Here is a 22064-nt window from a genome sequence, read left to right as displayed (position 1 = left end):
AAGATAATAATTTATTATTATTTACTCATGGCTAATATTAAGTTACCACACTCTTATTGAAAAAAAGAAAAACTGTAATAACTATGACATTTGGGTATAGACTTTGCTTAATTTTTTGTAAGCGTTCTACCTCACATACATTTTTTTCTTCTCAAATGTAGTGTGTGCACCATTATGAATATAAACGCTTTGCAACTTGCATTGAAGAACTGTTTGTGACCTTTGAGGCATTAATGTTGGTGCTAAATCACTTTAATGTGAAAGTATATTTGCTTTTGTGTTTATACGCGAATCCATTACCTACTGACAATCTGTGCGTGTGTGTGTGTGTGTGTGTGTGTGTTTGTCTTTGCATTGAAGGGCAGCTATTGAGGAGACTTACTCAAAATCCATGAGCAAGCTCGCTAAGATGGCTAGCAATGGAAGCCCTCTCGGGTGAGTGACATTATTCCTGTTATTATGAGATTAGGATTTTGACATTTTACAGGCTTGGTTGACCAGAGTAGGTAAAAATATTGGACTTAAAGTTATTGTGTTGAAAATCACTACTGGCATCTGATTTTGCCATCTGGAGAAGAACAAAACATAAAAAGGTTTTCTCTTGCTAAATTTGGTCTGCTGCTGACTTATAGATACTTATCAGCAGGGATATTCAAGAAGATTGTATGTGTGTATTTTTGTGTGTGCGAGTACGTGCGGTTGTGTGCAATTGGTCGAAAAGTCGTAGCTATGGTTAGCTCTTTCCTCTGCTCTCTTCACCTCACTTCCTGTCTGCACAAGCATGCGCTAGTTGTCACAAAACAATCACACAGTGCTTTAACACTGTAAAAACAGACTTTGCAGTGATGCAAAGTGGGCATAGAGCCAAATTTAATAACGAATTAAGAGCACAAACACAAAGCTAACAGAAACATAACTTTATTTTTTTCCTACAAACTTTGTTTTGGGGTGTCCTTGGGAGTTAGGAGAAGTAGACTTACAAAGGCAAGGAAGCCTGTTGTTTTTCTAATACTGCTGTGCTGTAAGAAATCAGAGTGGCTTACGCACTTCCATACATCAGCATCTAACCACCTGCTTTTCCCCCCAGCACGTTCGCCCCCATGTGGGACGTGTTTCGCGTGTCCTCGGACAAACTGGCCCTCTGCCACCTGGAGCTCATGAAGAAGATGAACGACCTCATTCGTGACATCAACAAGTACAGTGAGGAGCAGGTCAAAATTCACCGCAAGGTAAATAAAGGGCTTTTAGCCTGATTGAATTTCTGCCTATTTCTCTGATAACTGGCTTTTGTACCCATAATTGTGCATTGCTATTTTGTTTTTCATTAAGCGTACACCACAGTTTCCGATCCCCTGCAGTACTTCAGAACAAGCGCATTAGGTTCTAAATTTGTGCTTAATATCTGTTGTGTATTTAAATCTGCTGTGTCTTATGTAGACAAAAGAGGAAGTGATCGGGACTCTGGAGTCAGTGCAGTCTCTTCAGGTGCAGAACGGCCACCTGCAGAAGGCCAGAGAAGGCTATCACAGCAAGTGTACAGAGTTGGAGAGACTGCGCAAAGAAGGAGTGCCTCAGAAAGAGCTGGAAAAGGTGTTTGTGTGTTTGAGAGAGAAGACATTAAAGTCCGAAAATTTCAATTCTGTCATCATTTGCACACCCTCATGTCATTGTAAACCTCAAAAAGGACACAGAAGCACAATAGAAGTAACATGAAAGTAGTCTATGCAATTTGTGGCTACATTCCAAATCATGATAGTTTTGCGTGACAAAGAGACAAAATTCAGGTTATTCACAGATAAAATGACCAGTTGGACTTGGGAACCAGAGTTGTGAACCATGCCAGCTGATTCATTAAAACGGATTCATAAGAACAGTTTGTTAACGAAGCAGCCATGACTACTTTTCTCTTAACCGCACCAATAGGTGCTTTCGCACCAGAGGAAACTTTTCATAGTTCCTAGAACTCTGGCGGAAGTACCCACTTTTTGGTGTGTTCGCAGCGCAGGAACTAGGAACGTATTTAGTTCTAGGAACTCTGTTTGGGCAAACTAATTTAGCTCCTACATCAAAATATGATCTGACGTAAGTTTACGCTGATCGGCCAAACGCATACGAAACACCACTACCTGGCATTTTTAAAAAGCCATGAAAAACAGCGATAACAGTATTTACCAGTTGTCTGCAGTGTTGTGTTCTTTGCTCAGCCTCGATGATATGTAACACTGCAAGTTGTCACAGGAGATTTAGTCAGATTTTCATGTTCTTTCAATCGCGCAAATTGTGCGTTTACATTCCATCTCCGTTATCACGAAAATGACGACACACAACAAAAACAGCTCCGATCACGGTGTGCTCTATTCAACAATTGTTGATGTTTGTAAATGCCTTGAATAAAGACTTTGGTGTCAGCCGCTTCTGAGTTCCTGCCGCCGGTGCGAATGCAACCAGAAAAATGGCACGAGGGGGAAATTGGTTCTCTAGGAACCACCATTATGGCTAGTTCCTAGAACTACTCAGTGCGAAAGCCCCTATAGACACAGGCCAATGTTTTTTCAGAAAGAAAGAAGAAAGTCATACTAGATTAGATTGACATGAGGGCAGCATTTTCATTTTTGTTTGAACTAAACTTTTAAGCTGGTAGCCTTCGTTCTGTTTTTATGATCTTAAAAAAAATAAAAATAATTAATTTCTGACTTTCCTTCATATATACATCTGTCTCTTTCTCTTTTCTCAGGCTGAGCTGAAATCTAAGAAGGCAGCTGAGTCTTTTGCAGGGTCTATTGAGAAGTTTAACCGTGCTGGAAGAGACTTTGAACAGAAAATGAGTGAATCAGCACAGGTTGGTGATTTTCAGGGTTTTTTCCAGCCCTGCTAAGGGCATAAGCGCAGACCATAGTCACATATGTGAAACATTTTTAAAAAGGGGATTAGTTCACTTGTTCTCATAATCTAGACCTTCAGAGCAAATTTTACAGTATTACAATGAGCTTAATGAAGCAGTTTAAAGTTACCATGGCTACAAGGGCCATTAAAGCAGTCTGTTTGACAAAATGATTACATACCTACAGTCTATTTCTGCCTGGTGTCGACCTGCAAGTATGAATCATTTGAGAGCAAAGAAAGGATGAATCAGTCAAATGTAAGAGTCCTGACATCACTCTGAGACCAACTGAGTCGTGATATCCCTCAATTAGGGCATCAACAATTATCTTTAAATTATAGAGGCTGACCACTAGGGCTGCACAATTAATCGAATTTCTAATCGCGATTACAATTATGGATGCCACAATTATGTAATCGTTCAAAGTCCACTTATGTTATTCTGCATGCTTAAGATGCGTTTTTTTCTTTCTACATGTTATCTTAAGGGTTTTTCCCATTATTTTAATATTAGTTTTAGTATAACATTATAATACCATTCATATTTTTACTTTTTTATAATTTAAAGAAGAAACCAATCCGATGTTTAGTTGACATTTGAGGCTTAATACTATAGAAAAAGTTCTGCAAAAGTTCAAATATCAGGTCTTGATTTACTAAGATCCCAAATAAAAGTTGCAAATATGCGTGTGCAGTCTAATAAAATGCTTTTCAGCTCCATCTCTTGAATTGTCATCAATGTCAGAAAATATCCATATTTTGCACATGTATTTTTCCCACATGTATTCAGTGGAATAGCCCTAATTTTTTTCAATTTCTGTTGTTAATAATTCCAAATAGGATTATCTAAACAATCCTAAAAATTACAAAATGTAAAAAAATGTAGCTCATAAAAGGTCAAATATTGATTTTTGCCAATATAGATTTTTGGCTTAATTTTGCTTAAAAATGCTTTCATTAATACCTGGTGATAATGACTAAAAGTAGGCAGTGAAGTATTCTAATTATTTTATAACATAAACTTGTGTTTTACAACTTAACTGACTTTAAAAGATATATCATATCTGTTTTTCTAACCCTAAAGCAATAAGAAGGTTGAGGCCATACCATATTGTAAATATTCACAATATACACTACTGTTCAGAAGTTTGAGAAGATGATACTTTTATTAATCAATAATGCATAAAATTGAGGAAAAAAATAAAGATTTTTACATTGTTATCAAAATATCTGGTGAATAAATGCAGCCTTGGTGAGAATAAGAGAAAAACATTTTAAAAGTCTTACCGACACCAAACTTTTAAACTATCGGTCTATCGGTTCACTATTGGTCAGTAGCTTCTCTTTACATTTGTCCTTCTACATCTGCAGAAATTTCAGGACATTGAGGAGGCTCATTTACGTCAGATGAAACTACTGATCAAAGCGTATTCACACTCCATTGAAGACACACACGTACAGGTTGGGCAGGTACGGCTCACTCCGGAGATTTTACCTACTCCTATATTCTGTTTGCATCCTGTAATTGTGCTGAAAACTGTTCAGACGAATTACCCCTGTACCCCAATGTGGTCTCGATTAGCTGTGCTTGATAAAAAAATCTTTGTTCTGTCTCCTTCAGGTCCATGAGGAATTCAAGCAGAACGTGGAGAACATTGGCATTGAGAACCTCATTCAGAAGTTTACAGAGCAGAAGGGAACAGGAAAGGAGAGACCCGGTGAGTCACAGAAAGATATAACACTTTCTGATTTCCCCAGAAATTGCATTTCTGTTTTATTGGATAGCAATGCATTGAAAATCATTCTTCTGCAAAATACAAGGTTTTATAATTTGTCATATTGTGCTTTCAAATGGTACCGCACATCTCCGAACCTTCCTTAAACTACTGTTTGTGTGTCTGTGTGTGTGTGTGTGTTTGTGTGGATAAGGTCCAGTAGGGTTCGAGGAATACCTGTCCCCACTAGTATCTGAGAACAGTAAAAAGAGTCGTGCTAAAGCCTTCAGGATCCCTGGACTGGGAAAGAAAGACAAGGAACCAGATTCAACGTGAGTCATGCAATCATATGAAACACAACACATTTAAAGGGATAGTTCACCCTAAAATGAAAATTCTGTCATTAATTACTCACCCTCATGATGTTCCAAACCTGTAAGAGTTTGGTTCATCTTCGGAACACAAATGAAGATATTTTTGATGAAATTGGAGAGCTTTCTGACCCTGCATAGACAGCAACACAAGGTTTGGAACGACATGAGGTTGAGTAATTAATGACAGAATTTTCATTTTTGGGTGAACTATCCCTTTAATGTTCTAGATCAGGAGGTCAATCAAAATGACCAATTCTTCTTATATACTGTATGGATTTTCATACCTCTTCTGTTTTTGTCCTCTAGGGATTCAGCTGTGGCAGATGCACTTGTGAGTTCCCATAACACGCACACGCACACACACTCTCACTTTGCTGAATTGATTTTACACAGAGAACAGGTGATTATGTGCGTGTGTGTGTGCGGTTACTGGTCTTGTATCATCAGCTGTTCTTGATTAAACTTCTGTGACTCTTTTTAGACCATCTTATCTCAAACCAGTTGTTAGTTTACTAACACAGATATGTTCGTAGACCATAGACCCTATACAAGTGAGAACATCTCGAAGCCAGAGATGTACTTATATTTTATTTATTGGAATATAATTTATTCCAAAAATGTTAATTGCATTTTTCATATGAACAATTTCATTTAATTTTAATATGGACATCACTAAAAGTAATGCTAATTTGCGATTCGATGAGTGAGTCAGATGTTGATTAAATGCTCTGATTCAGTGATGGATTCATTAGACTGATTCAAACCTGTAACTCCTAAACCTGGGAGTCTTTGGAATGATTCATCAACAGAACTGGCTTATATTTGTTTGTTGTTGAATCGAACTGCACTGATTATGCTGAACTTATTTGATCCACTCAAAAGAACCAGTTCCAGAACCAGTAACATCGTTCTGTATACTTGTTTTGGAGAGGTTTTTGTAAACTTCTGAGGACAAATTTGTCCTTAAAAATAGCTAAGTAAACTCTCCTCCAGAAGTAAACAGAAACATACTGTACACAGAAGGCAGACTCTTTCTACACAGACTTCTGTGTGTATACGCTATGCAAGAGAGAGTAACGTGTTTGGCAAGGTCTGGATACCTCATTAAGCTATATTTAACCTTGGCAATACTCAGGGTGTTTAATGAATGTCTGATAGCCCACTGACTGCCAAAATCCTTCAGAAACACACACGTGTTACAGGCTTCAGGCCGCTACTAACTCTCTAAAACATCGGCACTCTTTTCTGATGTCCTGTGCCTTTAAATGTTGTTTCTTATTGTGAGCTTGTGCTTATGTGTAGAACTCGCCACTCGAAGTGGACGACGAAGGCTTTGTGATACGGGCAGATGTCAACCAGAATGATATCCTTCAGAATAAGCTGTCAGGAGTGCATTCAGTGAGAGTATACAGTGTGTGTGTGCAGAACTGTGTATGTACATACAGTCTGAGATTGCTAGCTTCAATTCATTTTAATACAGTTATATTATCAGCATAACAGTTTAACATGAAATTGATATGAATTTCAAAATGTCTTGGAATTCGGTTTGACTCTCTTTTGCTGTGATGACAGCTGGACTCAAGCTTCATTCCCTCCACAAGTTTGTGTAAAACCTGATAATCATATGATCCAGCATGATTTGACAATCATCAAAATAGCATCTTGTACAAAACTTCTGTACAAAAGTCACTAGTCTGCTTATTTGATTAATGACCTAGGAATAGAATCTTGAAGATTTTTCATTTATGTCATAAGATTTTATTTTAAACGATTCAAAATTCTAAAGCTTTCTGAAATCCTAACGTTTATTTTCAGGTTGATTTTCAACTTGGCCTCAGGCTTTTGAACCCTACTGTAGATATTTGAGGATTGAGAAGTATATCCTCAGCACTACAACAAACGATTTTGCCAAAACTTGTTTTTACTCTCGTAGATCATCCACATGGTCTAAAACAGAGGGAGAGGAGAGGGATTTATTTGCCGCCTTTGTTTGCTTCTTCTTATTATTTTCTGCAATACTGTCTTCACACCATCAAAAGTATCTCATACAGATATAAAGGAAGTTATTGTCAGGAAGTGTGGTTTGATAAGGCAGGATGTCAAATAGAGACACTTCTATTGTTTGATAATGGACAGTGATGGATATGCCGTCTACTTTCCAATAACAATTTCTCCCCAAATACCCTGTGATGAAGATCTGTTGTCATTCTTAGGTTCCTGAGAATTTAAGTTCATCATGAAGGGTGTTTAAGGATATGAAACTCAGTAGCCTTCCCACATAGGATGGTTATTTTTGCACCTCATCACAGTTTGTAGACTGTTCAGAACAGCTGTGTTTGTGTGAGTGTTTGCACTCATGTCTATGTGTGTCCGTGTGGGTTTTCTTTGTACCTGTGTGCGAATACATACGTATCCTGCATCGTGTCTGGATTTGCTCCTTAACTGCATTGCTCTCTACGTTGTGCTGCTGAGGAGAAGGAGGGAAATTTTTACTCCAGCGACTCGGATTTCGATGATGATGAGCCCAAGAAGTTTCACATCAAGATCCGACCGGTTGCCAGCAGTAACCGTAGCAACTCAGCAGCCAATGAACTGGAGCTGAAGGCCACGGTGGGGGCGTTGACCCTGCCCCCTAACAGAGCGGTAAGATGTGGGGGGTGTTTAATCTTTAATAGCTAAAATGAGACTGATGCAACTATATATAAATCTGTTTTATTCTACATGCTGAGATCACAAGACTAGTCAAATAATACTCGCATTGTCTCGCTATTCTCCCATTATTTGACATTTTAGTTTCAGAATGAATGAATAAACAGATGAACTAAACAAATAAACAGACTAACTAAACAGCCCTAATCTGATTGGTTGCAACTTCCGTGAGCCAGGATTTTACTAGTTTGTCTGTAAACAAAGTCATGTTTGCAAGGTACCAGACTGCTAAATGCGCTCTTGAGCAAAAACAAATGACTGTATTTGCCAAAGGCTTCGGTTTTTAGTGTAATCAAATCTTTGAAAAATTGTGTTTTTTGTCTAGTGTATCTATGTCTAGTTTATTCAGAAAATCCACACATAAACAGTACATTAAAACAAAGCGATTACTCAATGGCAAGAGAATAAAGTCCATGACTGCTGTTATATTGGTTGGTTAGAAAAATAAAGAAGATACTGCAAAACCTAAAAAATGTGTGCATTTTTGCAATATACTCTCTCATATTAAAGGTGTCGTTAAAAATATGGTGCAAAACATTGATTCAATTGTATTTTTTATGACTCTTCCTTTCATTCATCCCATTCTGTAGGTGTCAGTAAAGAAGCAGCTCTCGAGTAAGTTAACTTGTATTTCCCTCTTTATCTCAGACTATATTGTATTATGTATATTATGTTATGTTACTTATGTATTATGTTAGTGTGAATATTTTTCATGTGTCCCATTTCTCCATTACAGGAAACTCCAGTTCAGCAGGTCGATCTGAAGGGGAAGGGGAAAGTGTTCCCCAGAGAGGTCGGTCACACTCTGCAGACGTCCACTTCTCTACTTCTGTAACTTTTCAGTTCTCGTGCATTGTTCCTGCAACTAATTTCAACAAGCCATCTCAAATGGCCACAGTTACACACACAATGTCCCACCTCCTCCTCTGTCCACATTAATAGATGCCATTATCCCACAAGCTGCATCTGACACCTTAATCACAGCAATCTGCCGTCCAGCTGACCTGGGATCAGTGTCATAACTGCGCTGTCATTATTGCCTTATACTGACAGCCTGATCTCAGGTCAGCTGAATTGCTGTAATTACAGTCTCAGAATGAGCTCTACTTTTGTATCGTGGGTTTTGACAAAAATAGCAAAAGTGGAAACCATTTGGTGTGTGTAAGTGGTTTGAAGAAAATGGTTTTAGGCTGTCTTCCTCCCAGGCTCACTATTACTCAAATTGCTTAATTGCAGACATTTGTCACATAGATTAATGGTACTATTTTGTTAGTACATGGTTTGAATAATTTTGTGAGATTTTTTTAATTCAGTAATATTATACTGTGCTATTATATGCTATGCGTTATGTATTATGGGTGTGGTATAATGGTCGCAGATCTAGGCTGGTTACCAAATCATGAACTATCACAATTGTGGCCATGAGAAAGGCATTTAACATAATGTTTCTTCATGGAGAATCCCTATAATTGGATAAAACATCTGCTAAATGACCCCTTACTTTGTTATTGTATGATATTGTTATATTGCACAGTAGGGTAATGTTTTGTTGTTCTACAGATGGAGAACAGGAGGGTCTGCGCAGATCCACGTCCAGCCCAGATCACAGCAGGTACAGAGAGATTTTTCCAAAAATGCAGATTTAAAGGTGAAGTGTTTAATTTTTTGGCACTAAATGCATAAATGCCAAATGCTGAATGTTGGTCTCACCCCAAACACCCCCTCACACCATTGGTTGAGCCAGAAGTATACATGTTGTTAAGACAAACTGAACAAAAATGCAGTTTAATAAATAAATACAAATTCTAAATTTAATCAATTAATATTTTAATTGAATTGAATACTTTTACAAATTATTTCAATTAAACAATATTTTATTAGATTATTTAAAGTATACAGATTAGAATATTTTAAAGGTTATTTATGTTATTTAGATATACAGTCATCTTTATTAGGTTATTTAGATTATAAACACTACCGCTTAAAAGTTTGCAGTCTGTAATATTTTTGATGTTTTTAAAAGTAGATTCTTATGCTCACCAAAGCTGCATTTATTTGATCAAATGTACAGTAAAACAGTAATATTGTGAAATACCACTGCAATTTAAAATAACTATTTTATATTTCAGTATATTTTAAAATATTCACATAATAGCAAAGCTGAAATTTCAGCAGCTATTATTCTAGGCTTCAGTGTCACATGATTCTTCAGAAATCTTTCAAATATGCTGATTTAGTGCTCAAGAAACATTGTTTATTATTAGCAACAGTGTTGAAAACGTTTGCTAATTAATGTATTAATGCATTTGTGGAAACTGTGATCCAATGCTTCCTTGCTCAATAAAAGTATTAATTTTCTGTAAAGAAAATCTTACAGACCACAAACTTTTTGAACACTAGTTTGAATTTAAATAATATAAATATTGTTTCTTTTATTTCAGTTATTAATTCTGCATTTTAATGTCCTCAGTTTCTCCTACGTTCACTTCTTCACCCATTCAGTTTTCCTCCTCTCATCTCTGCAGGCTGATCTCCACAGCATCCGGTTCGGACGCTTTGTTTGGACCTCCTCTGGAGTCGACCTTTAAGTCCCACAGCTTTGCTGGCAGAGAGCAGCTCCAGAACGCCTTTGCTGCGTCTGAATGTAAATCTCCAGCAGCACACCACCCCCGACCACATTACCGTGAGAGATGAGAATCGACTGGACAAGCTATCCTCTTAGAGCGTTTTAGAAAACGGAGAATTAAAAGCTTTAAACTAGCCTAATGTGTGCCAAAGTGTGCATTACCATATTCTAAGAATTAATTGACTCGCTTTGTCAGAACTGCTTGTGTAGGCGTTAAAGCAGGAATTATTGAATTATGGAGCAAAGTGGATTGTGAATTATGTTTCTGCAGTCAGCCTTTTCCTCATCAAAACTGTTGCTTTTTTAAAGAAGTTTCTGTTCTGATCAGTAATAGACTTTTCTTTATGTTTGACAGATGCAGCATTCTCTTCTGATTCATCCTCTCCTGAGAATGTGGAGGATTCCGGACTGGATTCCCCTTCCCATCAGCCCCTTGGGGCTTCCCCAGAGCCCACCGGTTGGGCAGCCTGGCCATCCACTCAATCTCAATCTAAAGACTCTGTAAACTTGAGCCGATCGTCTGACCCCTTCCTCGCTGCGTTTCGCGACCCCTCCCCCGGTCGATCTCCTCTTCCGCAGGACGGCGCCACAAATGCCTGGCCTTCCAATCTACGTTCTCCATGTGCCCCAACCGACGTCGAGCCCACCACCTTCAGCTTCCCGGCCTTCTCCCACAACCTGGCATCTTCAGAACTGGAGCCCTCTGTGTGGAGCTGTAAACACATTCCTCCAGAAGACCCCTTCCTGGATGCTTTCGAATGCTCCGCCCCCAAAGACAACCTGCCTCCACCTGATGCCTGGGCCCCGCCTCCCCCTCGGCCCACCAGGGACGGCAGGGGCATGGAAGGCCGCACCGATCCCTTTTCCATCTCTCTGAATGACACTAAAACCCTCCCTCCCCCATCCTCCTCTCGCAAAGACCGAGACCGAAAGAGAGAACGTAGCGTCCCACCTCCAGAGTCCCCAGATGATCCATTCGCTATTACTATGATCGGTAGTCCAACGCACCAATCGTCGCTGGCGGAAGGCAGAGCCAGTAGTAATAGGCGACGCCCAGTCCTAACCCCGCCCCCAGTTCTCAGCCGAAGAAAGAGCTGGTGCACTGGAACTCGGTGCATAACCCTTTCAGTGAGGGCACTACAAATAACACTGTCAAACAGGAGTCCACCAGAAAACAGAGATCTTTTAATGACGAGCCTCGTAGGAACGGACCGCCGCTCACACGGCATTCTGGGCCACAGGAGGACCTCTGCTTCTCTACAGACAAGGACCAGAACTTCCTGGATGTTAACACACAACCAGGTATTATATGGACTAATGTATGACTAATATGGTGTTTAGTGGACAATATAATGCCAATATACAATGGCATCAAAACATGTAGACACAATTACCCCTTACTTAAAAAAAGCCATTTATTATAAAAAATGCAGCACAAGCACATCTTTCAAGCGAAACATTTTTCAAAAAGAAGCTTAAATATTTTACTCCGAATAGAGATGAAACATTTTCAGGTTGTCAGTCATTAGAGAAACATAGTCGTAGTTAATATGATGAGCTATACACTGTGGTTGCTCTGCTAGCACACCTAGGTCATTGCAAAATATTGAGCAAATGTTTTCCGCAGTGTTTGATTGGAGATGCCACATAATTTGATATTTTTTATTTGCCCAAAAGTGTCTAATTGTTTTTTGGATCCACGGTGTAATACAGTTTAATGATGACAGAAAACATAAACATACACTACAGCTCAAAAGTTTGGTAAGATCTTTAAATGTTTTACAAAGATGTCTCCTGTGCTCACCCAGGCTGCATTTACTGTATTTGATTCAAAATACAGTAAAAAAAAACATAATATTGTGAAATGTTATTACAATGAATTCATTTTTTAAATATATTTCAAAATGTATTTTATTCCTCTGATGGCAAAGCTGAGTTTTCAGCATACATTACTCCAGTCTTCAGTGTCACATGATCCTTCAGAAATCGTTCTGATTTGGTGTTCAAGAAACAGTTGTGCTGCTTAGTATTTTTGCAGAAACCACAATAAATCAGTAATAAATTGCTTATTTATTTAGTATTAAATCCTTTAAAAAAATCTTACTGACCCCAAACTTTGCAGTGGAAGTGAATTTGTTTCAACAATGTTAACTCAAAATCCACACACACACACACACACACACACACGAGTTTGGTTTCCATGTTTTATGGGGACATAAGACATAATCGTTTTTATACTGTACAAACTGTATTTTCTATCCCCTTACCCTAACCCTACATCTAAAACCTACCCCTCGCAGGAAACTTTCTGAATTTTTAGATTTTCAAAAAACTTAATTCTATTTGATTTATAAGCTTGCTTCCTCATGGGGACCAAAAATGTCCCCACAAGGACAAGGATTTTGGATATTGTCATCTTTGTGGGGACATTTTGTCCCCATAACATAGACTTGAACCACACACACAAAATGTATCCATTAGCAAAATCCATTTGATGCATGAATGAATCCTTCAGAGCAATTTAATTATTTGTTTCCAACTCAGAAATACAAGTAATTATGAATCAGACATTTCTACCTTTCGCATGGATAGGCAAATGTCAAGATTTTCAGTGAATTTTCTGAAGACTTAAAAATAGCATATAGGCCACTTTTATGGTGCTCTTTTACATTTATTATATTGAAAAACGTGGCCAAGATATTCTTCAGATTGTTTTGTTCCATGGAAAAAAAGTCAGTTGTGTTTGGAATAACATGAGGGTGAAGAAATTATGACAGAACTATCATATTTGGGTTCTTTATCTTCCCTCTTGTCTTTCTCTCTCTCTCTTTCTCTCAGTCTCCCAGCATGGTTTCAGGCAGGACAGCTCTGAGCGTCTGGCACTGGCTCCCCCTCGGTCGGTTCGGTCCAAGCGCTCCTCAGGCAGACTCAGTGGCTGTGAGCGGGTAAATGCTCCACAGACCTTATTACACCAACTATCCAACCAGCACACTTAAGCTTCTTTAAAACCTTATAAACAAATCCCTCTGCTGCAGCCTCCTTCATTCATCTCTTGTTTTATGAGATGCGCTTTCTTTCATGTGGTCCTTCAGATTGCTCCCTTGACTTCAGCTCTAAATTAACACCACTATTGAGATTCCACATCAAGCTTTTATTTGCTTTATACTGTAAGGTAACAAATAATATCACAGTACATAGAAACAGGCCTCTGGCAATTTGTTCAGCCCCAAAACACAAGTTTTCCATCCACACACAGTAGAAAGGAGAACATAAATTCAAAATAGAGAGTTCCAACATCAATGTTGTATTAGTTTAAAATGTATGGGGGAAGTAAGGGAATAAGGGGAAGTGTATAATTTCCAGTGAAATGTCCGGTCTTCATTTTTTTTCACCATAAGTTTTTTTTAAATTTTTTTTTTTTTATTGTATTTTACTTTATTTTATTTAATAATCATGCTTTTTACTGTTCAAATTTTTTTTTTAAATTAAAATTCAAAATATATATTTTGTCTTCCAATTAATATGAGGAAATAAAACTGCATGTATAATAATTATAAAAATATATATAAATTCAAAAAAAAAAAAGAAGATAAAATATTGTAAATGTTTATATTAAGAATGTTGTACTGTATAAATTATAATTTCATTTTAGTATAGCATTCTACACTGTAGCACACTGCAGAAAGTACCGTAAATCAAAAAAATTAGATTTTGGCCCTTTTTCTGTGTTGTGTCTCAGTCTAGGTCCCTGTGCTCGTCTCCTCTGCCTGAACCCAGTCCCCCCCTCACCTCCTCATCCTCCTCCAGCCCCAGCGAATGGGGGGCGCAGAACCGCGGTCCCAGCCCAGCCCGAGGTGACCCGAGACACTCCTATTTCCCTAACCACCCACATTATCACAGAACTTAATCATAAATTACGCTGAGATACAGCCCGAGGAGCTTTGCTGTAATTTTATTATGCTAATCCAATGTAGACATAAGCACATTTACGGAGGGGACAGTCAGGAAATGTCCTCAACACTATTTTGCCATGACTGATTTTGTCCAATAGCCCACAGGCATGGATCTAATATAGAGGAAGCATCTCCCAAGCCCTATGTGGTATTCAATTGCTGATTCATTTATTTATCCACGTTCCACAAAATCCCAGAACTGACAGCGGCAAATGAAGTTTTGAAGTGTAATACGTCACAAGTTTTTGTCTTAATTAGCAGTTTTAGGAAAATAGTTTTTGAAATGTTTTTGGCCATTTCTAATCATAATGTTGAATTGTGATCCTGCAGGTTTGTCTCGAGGGCCCAGTCCCATTTCTCTGAGCACTCAGGAGTCTTGGCCTGTAGCCGCAGCCATCACAGAGTACATCAACGCCTACTTCAAAGGAGGAGAACACAACCGGTCCGTCTGAGCTTCTTTCACCCCATCTGGAGGACAAAGCCTTTTATCACACTGTAGCTCCAACTTAAAGTGATTCACTGCGTGTCTGTGTTTCAGCTGTCTGGTTAAGATCACCGGCGACCTCACTATGTCTTTTCCTGCTGGCATCATTCGCATTTTCACCGCCAACCCCAACGCACCAGTATTAAGCTTCAGATTGGTGAACATCTCTCGAGTGGACCACTTCTTACCCAACCAGAAGTTACTCTACAGGTATGATGCTCTTGAACACTAAACCTGACCTGGACTGGGCTCAATACAAGCTCTATGGACAGCATCTTTGGTCTTTGTACCTGCAGCGACCCGTCACAGAGTGACCCGGACACCAAGGATTTCTGGTTCAACATGCCGGCCTTGACACTCCACCTGCAGAGAGAGGCAGAGCTCAACCCGCAGGCCTCCTATTACAATGTGGCTCTTCTGAAATACCAGGTCAGTCAACACAAACCTAATGAGTGCTTGAATTACAATATGACATGACTTATATACATGTTCAGTACAACATGGAATAAAACATGCCACCAAAATTCATTTTCACTCCTTGGCCCTGAAAAAAAAAAAAGCAAAAACCTTGGTTACTGTGATTGAGGGCAATCTGTAAATGTTAAATATTGTTTTAGTAGTGCTCGCATACCATTTCTTTGCAAAGTTTTAGTCAATCATTTTTTTTGCTATAACACCATAAACCCTAAATGACTATAAAAATGATTATTTAAACAGCTTTACAGCTCAAATAAGGTTGAAGTAACTGAAGAATTAGTGTAAACTATTGTTCCAAAGTTTGGGTTTACTAAGATTTTTTTCTTCTTCTTTTCAGCAATTAATACTTTTATTCAGCAAGGATGCATTAAATTATGGAAGCCCGTTTCCGCCACTAAATAAAAAATAAAACAAGGTAATTGCGACTTTCTATCTCACAATTCTGACTTTTTTTCTCAGAATTGTGTGAAATAAACTCGCAATTGCGAGTTATAAAGTCAAAATTGCGAGTTATAAAGTCAGAATAGAGATATAAACTCGCAATTCTGACATTTTTTCTCAGAATTGCGAGTTTATATCTCACAATTCTGACTTTATAACTCGCAATTCTGAGAAATAAAGTCATAATTGCGAGATATGAACTCGCAATTGTGAGAAAAAAAGAAAGTCAGAATTGCGAGATATAAACTCAGTTGCGACTTTATATCTCGCAATTCTGACTTTATAACTTGCAATTGCGTGTTATAAAGTCAGAATTGCAAGATATGAACTTGTAATTCTGAGAAAAAAAAGTCAGAATTGTGAGATAAAAGTCGCAATTACCTTGTTTTATTTTTTATTCAGTGGCGGAAACGGGCTTCCATATTAAATTGATCTTAAGTGACAAAGACTTACATTGTTTAAAAAAAAGTTAAAACTCACAATATTGTCATTTTTACTGAATTTTGATCAAATAAATGCAGCCTTGGTGAGCATAAGAGACTTCAACCTCAAAAACATTAACAATCTTACCAACCCTAAAGTGTAGAAGTGCTTGTATAAAATTTTTAACATTGTATAAAATGGTATAAACACTGTGCATGCTTGTATAAAATTATAAGATTCACATTTCTGCTTTTAAATCCTCCCTAAATTGGCCCTAATTTCTTCCATTATTTGTGCCCTGGAAAGAAATTGGACTAAATGAAGTCTAAATGATATTTTCTTATTCTTTTCTGTTGACTGGGCTTAACTTGCATTGGACTCAGAATATTCCTTTTACGGATGACATCTTAGAAAATGTGAATCTGAGCATTTGAATGAACTCTGTCCTAGGCGTCCTCTCAGGATCCGGGTCGTGCGCCCCTCCTGCTGTCGGCCGAGTGTCAGCGCAGTGGAACAGTGACCCGTGTGTCTCTGGATTACCACTGCTGTCCCGCAACCGCCCCCGCCACCCAGCTGACCTCCGTACAAGCGCTGCTGCCCCTCGATCACACCGCCACCGACCTGCAGTGCCAGCCGCCCGCTTCCTGGTGAGAAGCAGTGTGTGTGAATCACTTACATTAATAATACAGTACTGGGAAGAAAATGAAGTGAATATGTGATGTAAGAGCTGATAGATGAAGAGAACCTGTTTTATTTAGGAACACAGAGGAAAGACGACTCCTATGGAAATTGTCCAACCTCTCTCCAACAAATCACAGCAAAGGTCAGTGCTGCCACCACCTGTTCATCCTCACCTTTCTTTTTTATTGCTTATTCATGATTCATGTTTAAAGGGAATTTTTTTCCCCCACCCTCATGTCATTCCAAATATTAAGAGCATTATTTATTCCACAAAAGGAGAATTCGTAAGAATTTTCATGTCATTCAGCCAAGCTAACAACAAAAACGTGCTCTGTACAGCTTATGCACTGTATACTAAGCAGTGTTATTATGTATTATTATTGTGTATATACTAATATAGTATTTATTAATATTGATAGAATTTTATCTGCTTGTCATTTTTATTAGTCTTTGTTTTTTTATGTTTCTTTTAGTTTTAGTAATTTTAGTACATCATTTTTTTTTTCATCTCATATTTATATTATTTGATTTATTTCAGCTTTATTTTAATAGTTGATTTTTTATATCGTTTTATTTAGGCAATAACAACCTTGATTGTCCTAAAGAGACCTAAATTTAAAGGACCTAAATTAAAAGTTAAATTGATCCTCACTCCCAAGACAAACAATTAATGCCAAATATAACAACAAACACCTTTGGTTCTTTTTCCATAAAGTCTAACCTGTGCCTTATTTGATTTAATTGCATCATACGGATCATACGGATTCGATTTGTTTCATGATTTAAAAAATAGGGATTCTTTAGAGTTCCACCAAAAAAGCATATGGGCTGGAAATGATGTGAGTAAATAATGACAGAATTTTCAGTTTAGAAGTTTCATTTTAGAACTTTTCAAACAACAGTGATATAAAATGGAGGAACTAAAAAAATATCTAACGAGTATTGATTTTCTTGAAAAAAAAAAAAAAAGCAGTGCACTATATATAGTTTAGCGTTGGTACATCTGAGTTTAGATCACTGTTCTGACACTTTCAGCGGAAGTGGGCGGAAGGGAGGCTGCTCAGAGCTAGAGGCCAAGAAACAAACGTATGAATACATATGATCAGACAGCGCATCATGAGAGTGCTGTGAACATTTTGGAAGCAACATATTTATTAAAATATGGCCACCATTAGGATATTCTAAGATGCTCTTTTATTGCAAAAGGCTCTTGCACATATGTGACGTGAACCCAGGAGCTGATGCTGACTCTGTGAATGTGTGTGTGTGTGTGTGTGTGTTTCTGGGTCTCAGGGTCTGGCACGCTGTGCGCCAGTTGGCAGTGCCTGGAGGTGCCCCGCGGTCCTCCCCCGAGCCTGGCTGTGCAGTTTGTGGGATCGGGGGCGTCTCTCTCAGGCCTGGACGTGGAGCTGGTGGCCAGCCGCTACCGCATGTCGCTGGTGAAGAAGAGGTTTGCCACAGGTGGGGGCCAGACCTACTTTTTGTCCCTCATAAGCAGCTCATTTCAGAAGTGTTTCTTCAGTCGCATATCTTGTTGTCAGGTGGTTGCTAGGATGTTCTGTAGATGGTTGCTTTCTAGTCTAATTCAAAAAAAGTTTCTATGATATCCTAGTAAAGATATGGTTTCGCTCCCTCCTGCAGTTTGAAGTTTGTTATTTTATTTGTCCATGTTAGTGCCACCGTAGCACAACAAGCTAAGCTTTTCTAAAATGTATTTTATGGCATAACGTACGTACAGAACATGTTTTTTTCCCCGTACCTCAAACGGTACGTTTCATGTCCCAGTGAATGCATGAACTTATAAAATATGTTTTGAATGCAGTGTCACTTTGAATAAAAGCATCTGTAAAATGCATAAATGTAAATATTTAGCCATTCAAGTGTAAATTGCAAAAAAAATCAGCAGGAAGAGGATTATATGTTTCTGATAAAATTGATCTATTTTTGAAATACGACTGTTCAGCTTGACATTAACCTAATTGTGTCAATTTAGTATCATTGAGATACTATTCGTTTTTATTTTCAATCGGTTTTTATTTGTACTTTTTCAGTTTTCATTTTAATTTGAAAGTAATTTTTTGTAGTTTGTGTCTAAATGGTATTTATTTTTATTTCAGTTTTAGGTATTCTAGTACATCAAGTTAAACTAAATGAAAATGAAAATGTTTCTAGCTGAAGTGTGTGTGTGTGTATAATGAATACGTTTATTATTTTAGTTAACATTTATTTTATTTCAAGTAATAAAATTGTTTTCTAGTCATGACCATCACTGCTTTTCTATATAAAAAAAAAAAACCTATAAAAATATATCTAAATAAATTTATGCTATATAAAACTTGGCTAAAGGTATGATATTTGCTTTTTAATCTATGAAAACAACTCTTAACAAATGAGTTTGATATTAATGTTATGACGTTTAGATATTTTAAAACTGACCCATTTTTGCTGTGTTTTCTTGAAATAGTAACGCAAGACAGATATAATAACAGCATGATGCCACACATAGCACTAATGTTCATCTGTATTATTTTACAGGAAAATACATGGCTGCATGTTCTTTGTGAGCAGTGATGGTGACTGCTTCACTACCAGAGGCACAACGTTTGCACTTTTGAACCCCCCTGGGCTGCTGGAACTGTCCACATGCTACAGGCCTGAAGAGGAGAGATCATATTGTAAATACAGTGTGAGAAATCGCTAATACCCATGATGCATTGCTCTAGGACAAGTATGCCCTGGAATTAGGGACCACAACCAGCCTCTACTTTTATTTGTATAGAATTGTTTGTTCAGTGCGCAAGCCACACGTTTATTTCAAGTTTGAAGAACTGGATGTACATTTCTTCTCATTTTTAGTGCAAATCCGTGAAGGAGTAAGTATGAAGATATATAATGGATATAAAGTTCTGATATTTACAGAATGTATGTATGTGGAGTATTCAAGAAAGGTTTAATATGGAAAAGGAGTCTATTTGTGTCAGTCATTACACAACAAGCAAGTGGTTTACACAAATTTATTACACTTTTTACCAGTACAAAATACAGTCGAACTAAGCGGTTGAGGTTAAATAAAGAATTTTTTTAAAGACACAAAAATAAGGTATCGATATAGTAGTGAGAAGAATTGCATTTACCTCCATAAAAATAATCCATAGCAAGAAGCTTTAAAACAGCCTTAAAAAAAATTGATGAGCAAATTCCCTTCCCAAAAGCACACAACAGGCAAAGAACCATGACAGGCGTTAAAGTCACAACCAACCACAGTGAGAACACATCCGCCAATCACTTCTCAGAACAAACACAAAGCTAGCAGAAATGAAGTTTATCTTTGTAAATAGCAGAGAGGGACATGTAGGGACCCATTACGGGCCGCTACCAGGCACCAGTAAAGATCCCGACCGGCTTCAGCACAACATCGTCAAAAACAATTACAACCGGATCCTGAAAACGAAAGAATTTCCAGCTTTATGTCAGCACATCGTTTCCATTACAAGCGTGTACAGCACCAGGTGATGAGGCGGATCTGTAAGAAGCTGCATATTCTGTTACTAAACGTGTCTATTTTGGGTTTTCTACTTCTTCTAGAAAATGTCGCTTTTACATTTTTTGCATTAACATTTACACAATATCTACTTAAATATGTAAAGGGAGTTCTTTTAAGCGTTCTTTAAAAATAAAAAAAAGCTTGTATGTTCGTTTTGAATAAAAACGACAAGAACTATTCACATAACCTGTTGAGTGCACACTCACTTCCAGTTACTTTAGAAGGCCTTGTGTACAGACGCACGCTCACACACAGGTACGTTCAATATATCAAGTCAACTAAGCTCTTTTTAACCACTGCAAACAACTAAGAACTCGTCAAGTAACTACAAAACTAGACCAAAAAGTTTCACAAACCAGTTTTGATGGGTTCATCTAAAACGGAGCAATCTCCTTCAATACAGTAGGTGTATGTACATCCCGAAGCTTTCGGACGAGAACGGGCCGCTTTCAGGGCAACAAACCCAGGCGAATAATCTCTTATAGTGATTTTTATAAAACGTAATAAAAGTCAGACATTCATTCGTTAGAACTAAAAACTGTTGAGGTATAGACTAGGCATCTCATATGGCCGGGGTTTATCTACAAAACGGCTTTGCATGTGCAGCAGGTTGGGGTCGACGAGCGGGCAGCTTTGGGGCCAGCAGGTTGCATCTACGCCTGAGGAAACGGCCGAGGCAGAAAGTCTAAAATGTGACCATCTTTAAAAGGTGCTTTAGACATCTGAGGTTCTGAGACGATACATTCATTCTGTGGTTAGAGGCACGGCCGAGGGAACGACAGAACGAGAGAAAATCAAAGAGAAAGAGAGACAGTTCTGCTCTAGTGTTTCTTTTCTCATCTAAGGCACTGAAAGAAGACTATGGCACATGAAAAAAAAACATCACAAAACCAGCACGTTCTTGTTTCACAGTCGCAGAAAACCTAAAGGCTGGAGGGAGACACACTGACCCGAAACAGACCTACGTACCCTCAAGATACAGAATAACCTCACAGATAAGTGTTCTCTTGGCCACCGGCAGCCGTTTGAGGTGGTCCTGCTCTTAGATCTCCTGCAGGGAGGGACTGATCTCGATTCGCTCGCTCTTCACCGCCGGCTCGCTCATGCTCGACATGTCTCCGTCGCTGGCCAGATCGTCTGAGAATGAGGCATCTGGGAGAAGAAAAGAGAGAAGGAGGTTGGCTACAGAGCAGAGGAACCTTCGAAATGAGACAGAAACTTAGTTTGGGTTGGCATCACATTCCTTACCTTTCTCCATGAGTGATGGCATCATGGAACTGAGGTCACTGAACTGGAAATGTAAAGGCGACAACAAATTAAAAAACCACACCTCATATTTTTATGCTGGATTTTCATATTTAATTACATTTTAGAAACTTAACTGTAAATACTGAACAAAAATTAAAATCAATTCAATATTGTTTGAAAATTATTTGTTTACACAAATCATTTCCACCACAACCAACAATTTTACCACTAACAAATGTTAGTGTACTTCTTAACCAGAAAGACAAAAGTGTAAGGTAAATATCACTTGTGAGCAGAATTTTTTTAATTAATTATATAATAATAATAATTAATAAAGATTATATATATAGAGAGAGTGTATATGCTAATCTCACATTAATTATTAATGTGTAAATAGATAGATATAATAATATAATAACAACACAATAATAACAATATAGATATTAAATCATAATTTAAAGGGGTCATATGATGCTGCTAAAAAGAACATTATTTTGTGTATTTGGTGT

The 22064-nt window shown here is 37.9% G+C and overlaps 1 protein-coding gene across 1 annotated transcript in view; it reads left to right on the top strand.

Moving 5' to 3' along the window:
• LOC107717548 (F-BAR domain only protein 1-like) overlaps nt 1–21186 on the top strand; it is a 67988-nt gene extending 46802 nt beyond the window's left edge. The window contains 25 exon segments of the mRNA XM_016524327.1: nt 361–435; nt 1088–1229; nt 1438–1590; nt 2735–2839; nt 4252–4350; nt 4502–4598; nt 4810–4927; nt 5276–5300; nt 6272–6332; nt 7428–7612; nt 8269–8293; nt 8415–8471; nt 9239–9290; nt 10204–10322; nt 10660–11349; nt 11352–11606; nt 13143–13249; nt 14044–14158; nt 14588–14699; nt 14796–14951; nt 15038–15170; nt 16533–16729; nt 16841–16905; nt 18057–18224; nt 19299–21186. Of these exon segments, the coding sequence (XP_016379813.1) occupies nt 361–435; nt 1088–1229; nt 1438–1590; nt 2735–2839; nt 4252–4350; nt 4502–4598; nt 4810–4927; nt 5276–5300; nt 6272–6332; nt 7428–7612; nt 8269–8293; nt 8415–8471; nt 9239–9290; nt 10204–10322; nt 10660–11349; nt 11352–11606; nt 13143–13249; nt 14044–14158; nt 14588–14699; nt 14796–14951; nt 15038–15170; nt 16533–16729; nt 16841–16905; nt 18057–18224; nt 19299–19327 (3340 nt within the window). The 3' untranslated portion in view covers nt 19328–21186.
• Nucleotides 21187–22064: the final 878 nt, after the last annotated feature.

This window comes from Sinocyclocheilus rhinocerous, unplaced genomic scaffold (assembly GCF_001515625.1).
Source record: "Sinocyclocheilus rhinocerous isolate Xijiao unplaced genomic scaffold, SAMN03320098_v1.1 scaffold813, whole genome shotgun sequence".
Lineage (NCBI taxonomy): Eukaryota > Metazoa > Chordata > Actinopteri > Cypriniformes > Cyprinidae > Sinocyclocheilus > Sinocyclocheilus rhinocerous.
Note: the sequence above shows the minus strand (reverse complement) of the source record. Positions and strands in the feature narration are given on the sequence as shown.